General features: G+C 41.1%; 1 protein-coding gene across 1 annotated transcript; it reads right to left on the bottom strand.

Moving 5' to 3' along the window:
* Positions 1–4,035: 4,035 nt before the first annotated feature.
* On the bottom strand, positions 4,036–7,064 carry rnf25 (ring finger protein 25). Its single transcript, XM_010772343.1, has 9 exons — positions 6,815–7,064; positions 6,499–6,570; positions 6,053–6,149; positions 5,357–5,424; positions 5,185–5,254; positions 5,004–5,075; positions 4,609–4,755; positions 4,441–4,530; positions 4,036–4,210 (listed from the first exon to the last, which is right to left on the bottom strand). Exons 1-9 carry the CDS (start codon positions 6,829–6,831, stop codon positions 4,052–4,054), a joined length of 792 nt encoding a protein of 263 aa, XP_010770645.1. The 5' UTR covers positions 6,832–7,064; the 3' UTR covers positions 4,036–4,051.
* Positions 7,065–8,376: the final 1,312 nt, after the last annotated feature.

The following is an 8,376-nucleotide window of genomic DNA, read 5'->3' as shown; positions in this document are numbered from 1 at the left end:
CCGGTGATGCGGGTGGGTGCTGCTCAATGCTGCTCTTTTTATTACCTAATATCGCTGAAGAGACGACAGCGAGGCCGTTATGATCATCAGGAGTATCTGTGTGCTGATGACCCGGCGCAGGAGCAATTATGATCGCCCTCCATGTGGACCACCTCCTACTCACGGCAAAATATACGAGCGTGTTGACCTTTATCTCTCAGTGTGTGCATTAAAGCAGCGAAAGAACACAAAGAGGCAGACAGGAAGTCCACCCTCGCTGCCTTGGTGTTTAGAAACAATGACACACGATTCGATGATGCGTGTATTTATAACTTGCAGTATTTTGCACGGCAGATAACAAGAGAAAGAGAAGGAATGAGTTCATAATGACAGATGGGCCTGGTAGCCTCTAAAGCTCTTGCAATATGACAAGGATTACTCAGGAGAGCAACAAAAAAAAAAAAGATGCTCATGTCCTTGAGGGGTGGCACATTACAAAAGACAATCCAAGGTAAAACAAAACAAAAATCCATACGAAAAGATTCTTATGGCAAATTCTGTGAGAATCTCCAGTTATGTGATAAACAAAGTGCATCACAATGTCTTTGCAGTTAATCTGTCACTGTGCTGTAAAGCTGCTGAACCCACAGGGGTGAGGCGAGGAGACGCTCACTGTGTCGCTGAGAATTGAGAATGTGACAGCCAATTAGAGTCAGAGAGGACGTACAGGCACACAGGACTCCCCCGTTATTCAGGACACCTCAGCTGGCACATTTGTCTCACTTGCTCTAACTTTTGAGAAAAACCTCTTTTAAGATAGGATGCCTGTTGTTCTTCCTTTGCCGGAAAGTCACACAGTAACAACAAATGTAATTATGTGTCATTTAGTTTCCTCAAAAAGGCTTGTTAGCATTGTAACTGTGGCCCTTCCTGGAAACAAAGAAGAGAGTAAGCAGCTGGTTTTCTTAAATTATTGTTTACTTGTATCTTATTTGATGTTGGGATAAACCTTGACACAAAGTCCAGACAATTTCGTAAGTTCTTTAACATTTAAATATAACTACAATTAAGCCTGCATCAGAATGAAGAGGGTTAAAGTTCAGACTGAATCTCTGTTGTTCAAAATACAGATGTTTGACGAGTTTAATAAGCAGACTCTAGGCAAGAACCACAACTATCGCCTTTATTTTATAGCACTATGCCGTAAAACAAGTGCTTCATATCAAATATTTATGAAACACAGCTAATTGATCCTACCGTGGTGTGAAAAGCAGCACTTGATTATTTTCTTGGCGTTCCTACAAGCTTTTTAACTTCTTGCACAATCTAGTAATACATTTAGCTATTTTAGATTTTAGTTAAATATGACCTGGATTGCAAATGAGGTAATCTAACAGAAATATGAGCTCACATCGAGCAAGACTGAGAGTTAATTATCTTTCTGAAGTGTCTAGAGCAGGGGTGCCCAATACGTCGATCGGACGATCGCAAAGGTAGTGTGGGTAGATCGCATGGCATTTCTTTTTTTAAAGTTAGCCTATCATCCATCCTTACTATGGCATTTGCCACTTGATTGACGTACAGGTAAGCCAGTCTGAGTTGTGTTGTGCCATACGGGTTCATGCAGTTATGAGGGGGCCTCACCTCCTCAACTGAAGCGCAAATGCGGCGCACTATTATGCGCAATTATCGTACGCAATTATTGTAAGCGCGCCCCCCCCACGCGCTCGCGACACAGATTGAGCAGGGGCTTGGTCATAGTAGGGATGCCAGAAACTGACCATGATCAAATTCGAAAATCGGACAGCCCTGGCGAATATTAATCGATTATTCGCCTGCGCTGCTGGCTTCCTCCAAGTTTACGGTAAAACAAACTGGTGGTGTGACCAATGGCCATTTACAATTATTAATAATATTACTATTATTAGCATTAGTCTATATTTTGGTTGAAACTAAGCCAGGAAAAAAAAGAAAAACATAAATAATAATAAAAATATATATAAATAAAATCTGAATTTAAAAAATCATTTTCGATTTATGTGAAGACTAACGAATATTCGAAAAATCGGCTGTCATCCCTGTCTAGGAGTCTGTACCTCTTGAATCTCTGAAACCATTTGGGACACTATTGATTATACATTTTCACTTTATCCAAATGTGCAGAACACATGTGACAGATGGGTCAAAAAAGGGAAGGAAAAATCATCTTTTTTAGAGACCGAATCATTAATCATACTGTTCGTGCACATGTTGTAGAACTAGGTTTGCTCCTGCTCAAATAAACTAGCTGACACAGCTTTTTCGGTGAGACAGTTTGTGCTGATAAGCAGAATATTCAGGGAAAGAAACTACAACATAACTACCATATATGGGACAAATGTCTTATTACAAGCCATGAACAATGTTTCGAGTATCATTTTATGGGACACGGAGCGAGGTGTAAATGTGTCCGTTTGTTTCCCCAAAGGTCCCCAAACTGTGGCCCTGAATAGAACGTCAGTGTCTAGTCTTGTTTTCTCGCAGAGTGTCAAACCCTTTGAAATAGCACTCGGGTTAACAGCTCCTATTTGACGCTGAATTTACACTTCTTCAGACGGCAGTTGTTAAATATCCACTCGTTAATTTCCGAGCATAAGTGACTGGCCTTATTTACTGACAGCTTGATTTAGAAAACTAAAACATTTTTGACTGGCTAATAAATTCAACAAGCTTCTCATCCATGACCTGTAATGGTGCATGCCCACGCTCCTTGTGACGCAACTTCACTGCCGAGCTCCGTCTTCCAGAGGGACTTTCTGAGCTCAATTGCCTGCAACTGGTGTTGACGACCAATATCATACCGAAAATCTAATATACAGGCTGCCACATGTCTCATTTCCCCACTCGCTGTCTACATACATTACTTTAGGCAGAGATTAAAAGGGACGCAGGGATTCTGAGGGCTGTCAAACAGGCCTGCAAACAACTGTCCNCGCGGTGTCTCGCAGACGGCCACTGGGCTCACAGGGAGGGGGGGGCAGGAGCTCCAACAAGCCGTTTAGGACAGAGAGTGAATACACATACTATACAGACTCTGTATAGTATGTGTATTCACTCTCTGTCCTAAACGGCTTGTTGGAGCTCCTGCCCCCCCCTCCCTGTGAGCCCAGTGGCCGTCTGCGAGACACCGCGGAATTCAGCCTGGGCACACACATACAGCCGCAGCCTGGCTGGGAGTTTGTGTGTGTGCCCAGGCTGAGTTCCGCGGTGTCTCGCTGTCTTGCCGACCCCACACCAGTGAGCCAGCTCACAGTGTCCCGCTCCTCGCAGCAGCGAGCCTCGCAACGTCCCGCCGAGTGTGTGTGTGTGTGTGTGATGGAGTACGCGGATTGGTCCAAACGTAAGGGCTCTGCGGACGTTACGTCAATATACCCGAAATACGTCACTATACCCAAGAAGTAAACAATGGAAAAAGAGAAATCTCCAACGAGGCCTTCTGGGGCAGCATAGACAGGTCTTTTCTGTGTTAGAGTTTTACTCGCTACAGGGTGTAACTTTAAGTTGAAGTTATGTCACAGAAATACGTTTCCCCTTAAAAAGTATGTATGATGAAATCTTCAACATAGCATAATGGATACTTTGTTTCTTTTTTTATATATGATAATAATAATAATAACAATAATACATAAGATTTGTATAGCGTTGTTCCTAATGCTCAAAGACGCTTTACATAAAATCAGAACAGAAAAACAGAATCTAAAATCCGAATCAAGCATATATTTGTTTAATTATCCCTATTTCTTTCTTTCAGTTTTTAGTACTTTATCAATTTTTTTCTGTATAAATAGTAACAATATCACTTTTTTTATACGAGTTGAGATTTTTTTGAAACACAATATTTTGTATTTTCTAGAAATGGTTACTGAGGAAAACAATACATTCTAAACGTGTGTGATGTATAAGAGCAGAACACTGCAACCTGTATCTGAACCCAGAAATCCAAATACGTCAGATGCAATTAAGAGAAGGAATCATGGAACATTTTAATGTGACGTGTTTTATGAGCTGTAGCCGGTCTAAATGTGTGGCCATATCATTTCAGATTCATTCTCACCTCGTTGGTATGGATGAGAAATCGATTTGATTCCACCTCCGGGTCAATGATCCCCCCTTTAGACCGCTGCCTCTCCAGAAGCTTCTGCAGCTTGCACCACTTCTGCTGAAATTTTGAACCAATCACCACTTCGTCCAGCTGAGTGAGAAAAACCAAAGACTTTCAATGGTTATTACTGACTTTGGAAACGACTTCCAAAGTGGTGAGATTGTGAAATTAAGCTATGAGCCGCAATAATGAACTATTTAACAATAATGAACTATTTAACAATGATGAACTATTTAACAATGATGAACTATTTAACAATGATGCAACATAAAATAATAAATATCCCCATCGATACAAGTACATAAGGTGCACTATGTTACCTCGGGCAGCTGGGGTGCAGGCGAGGACAGAAGCTGGTCCACGTCATACGACAGCGGCTCTCTACACACTGGACACACCACAGTCAGCTCCTGTGAGGGGAGTCAGAAAATGAAATCACGTATAAAAGAGAGACACAAAAAGGTTTGTTTGGCCGCAGCTCCTCTCACCTGACGCTGGGTGTGGTCCCGGGTCTTGTCCTCCTCTAACTCGCGCTCCCTCTGCTGGAGCTCCCTCTCTGCGTGGCTGGCGTAGCGGCCGAGGCAGTGGGAGTGGAAGTAGTGGTAGCAGCTCGTCTTGGAGAACGTCTCTCCCTCCTGGAGACATCCAGTGCACATAGACAAATTAAATGGGTTTGCAGAGGCAGATTTTAGGAACATTTCTGCTTACAAGAAGTTGCTTAAGAAATATACTTTCCTTTTCAACATTTCTAATTGAATTATTTTGTATTTATTTAAATAAAACAAAAGAAGGAAATACATCCATATTCTATAAACTAAAATGAATTATAGTGATAGACAAAATGTTATAGGGATTGATGTTGTTGATGATAATGATGATGTACCTTAAAGCCATAGAGGCAAATGACACAGTTTCCATGAGGAATATTGCTTTCAGTCAGGATTTCTTTAGCTTTCTATAGGAGGAAAAAAAAGGAGAAAAGTTAGAAACTTGACTTCAAGCAGCAGTACTTCTCACTATTACCATTATGTATGAATTAAATAAAAAGCACTATATATAGTGACCTCAATGAGCTGATACAGCACGGGTGAACCCAGACAGGACTGAGCCTCCAACTGAAGACACTTTTGGACACTAAAAGAAAAGGTGGCACATGATTACAGAGTTTTACACTCCAAAAGAAACATTTCCGAGCAGAAAGTAGTGATAAAAAAGAGTTCAATCACACTTTATTACCTACTGATCTTGTCATCAGAAAGCCCCCGAGGGTTACGAATGGATATTGCTGGAGAAGACGAGGGATACTAAGCACACAAAACAGGGAAGAGAGTCAAAATGTAATTATGTCCATCAGTGTGTTGAGCTTTACAGGTGGTGTTATAGAACTATGGCAGCATTCCATATTGCATACCTTTTCTATTAGTATATACTGCTACTGCCCTAAAAAGTATGTACGGTTGCAGGCAGTATGCATACAAACGGGACTACACCCTGAGTTCCAATACCCATACATACTACAACAAAAATGTAGTATTTCCCAATAAATAGTATGTCAAATGTAGTATGCCAAAAATACCTGGATGTCCTACAGCATCAGGTCCCATATGAAAAAGCTCAAAGTTCAAGGTGCAATGTTAGGACTAAGCACTATGTCCGAATTGCATGCATGCATATCAGAATACAAAATCTGATATTTGTCACTTTTATTTTATTTGTCAGCGTGGCAACTAAATAGTATACTGGTATATTTTGGAACGCAGGACCGTGGTGTTTTCAGTTGATTGTATCCTTACAGGTACATAGCAGACACCTTATTAATGTGAGTCATGGAGAGAAATGTGAGCAGTGTTGTATCAATAAACCTCATCACAACACAGAGACTGACATACACACTCAAAGTCCAGTAGCAGGATAAGATCATAAAATATGTACCTGCTGATCCAGGGTCAGAGTCAGGGTGAGGCGGACAAACTGTGAGACAGAGTCCTCTGCTGTGGACGGGTACAGGACCAGGCTCACCTCCCAGCACCTGCAGGACACAGCTGCAGCTTCAACAACACTCTCTAAACATAGATAAACTCGGAAGCCAAAAAGGCAGCAATCATTATGCAGAATGGCCCAATTAAGGACGAGACACTTGATATGATGTAATAATGTGCATTTTAATGTAACTAGAAACTAAAGTTATCCAGTATTGTAGTATAACCTTTCATAAAATGGGAATACTCATGTATAAGTACTTCAAAATCTGTACTTGATTACAGTTCTTGAGTAAATAAACTTGCACTACTGTCTCGTACTGCAAATCACTAACAACATGCCTTAAAGCTAAAGCTTATGAGGCAGCATGATGTCATTTTAACTCATTTTTGTCTCACCCTTCTTCTTTCCTGTTGACCAGCAGTTCATCCAGATAGATGGACTGCAGCACCTCGATTTCAGACAAAACACTGCGGAGAAGAGAAATATAATGTTTAACTTACATTGATGACATTCTGTCCTGTTTTATAACAGGTTGACACATTATGCTAGCGTTAGCTGGTTGCTAGTTAACCATATAGCCACATTAGAACTGCTACATTCCCTCTGACGTTAAACCGTCACTAAATAAATAAACCGGATATCAATTATATTGAATGTCATGAAATGTGTTTGATGGTAAAAAGAGGAAATACATGCTGTAAACTAACTCACTCGCACTCGGCTGCCATGATGAGGTTTGTCGCTGTTTGAGCTAGCTGCAGCTGCTAAAACCTTGATATAGCACACGGTTCTTTCAAAACAAAAGTGTCACGGCAAGAATGATCGTTAGCTCTAGTTAACGTTTTAAATAAATCACGTCACTAGACATTTACTAGATCATTTTAGGTCTGATTTAAACGTAACATTCCCATTTATGAAGGGAAAGGGTGAATCATACTTGGGCCTAGAATTATAAAACTTGTATTTTGAATGCGTTTACCGGAAGTACCAGCATGTTGTTATGACCGACTCGATGTCAAGTGACCATGGAAGGGCATTGCCCTCTAGTGGGCACAGTAAGAACTGCACACTATAAATAATAATAGCAATACTGATAATAATTATAATGAGTCATACACTGAACAAAAATATAAATGCAACACTTTTGTTTTTGCTCCCATTTTTCATGAGATGAACTCAAAGATCTAAAACATTTTCTATATACACAAAATAACCATTTCTCTCAAATATTGTTCACAAATCTGAAAAAATCTGTGATAGTGAGCACTTCTCCTTTGCCGAGATAATCCATCCCACCTCACAGGTGTGGCATATCAAGATGCTGATTAGACAGCATGATTATTGCACAGGTGTGCCTTAGGCTGGCCACAATAAAAGGCCACTCTGAAACGTGCAGTTTTGCTTGCGTGCACCAGTCAGTTTAACCCAGCGTTTCTCAAAGTGTGGGTCGCGCCCCACTGGTGGGGTGCAGAGATGTGATAGGTGGGTCGCGAATGGACGCGATGAACGGGAGTTTTTAATTTTTTTTAATTCTTTTTTTGGACCTCAGGCCGGAATCGAACCTGGGTCCTCGCGGGCGTTAGTGGACTGTTACAGCCGGAGACTCGCAACGGCGGTGAAAGCAGAAAACAAAAGATAATACAAAGACAAAAATATACAAACACCAAATACACAAATACACATTGCAACGACGGAAGACTCGGTCCAAGTCGAAAAACTCATTTACTCAAAATAGAGTTACGAAAATTAGACCAATTTATTTCCATTTTTTTTATTTTAATTTCCTTACTCCTCGCTAAGGATATAAGCTTCGACCGTCGATCGAATTGGAACCAGACTTAAACTCTCTAAGCAAGACTCTTACTGCTAATGACAGTTAGGTTTTAGGTTCCATGAAATATTCCTAAATTGATAAAGCTCAGGGCCGGTAGCCGCCAGTGGTTATCACGGTCAAACCCTCCGGTGGTGACGGCCAGTGGGTGTACTAGAAGCCAAAATCCCACAAGTCCTGGTCCGGTCCCGCTATCTACACTGACCTAAGAGACTTTGATAGGACTTTCTCAAAAGTCCTGTCATAGATCCCTGTCCGGTCCGTCACATGTCTAGCAGTAGCCGTATATCCACCTAATCTCCTCAACGGGTGCTAAGAGGTACAGTCGAAATATAGTATACTCTTATCCTACCACATCTTATACCTTCGGAACACTCATGAGGGAATCTATACCATCCCGTACAGTAGTCTAAAAGTCTAAAATGTGTTGAACCCACGCGTA

The sequence above is a fragment of the Notothenia coriiceps genome, unplaced genomic scaffold, assembly GCF_000735185.1.
Source record: "Notothenia coriiceps isolate Sejong01 unplaced genomic scaffold, NC01 NC01_scaffold00011180, whole genome shotgun sequence".
In the NCBI taxonomy this organism is placed as follows: Eukaryota; Metazoa; Chordata; class Actinopteri; order Perciformes; family Nototheniidae; genus Notothenia; species Notothenia coriiceps.
Note: the sequence above shows the minus strand (reverse complement) of the source record. Positions and strands in the feature narration are given on the sequence as shown.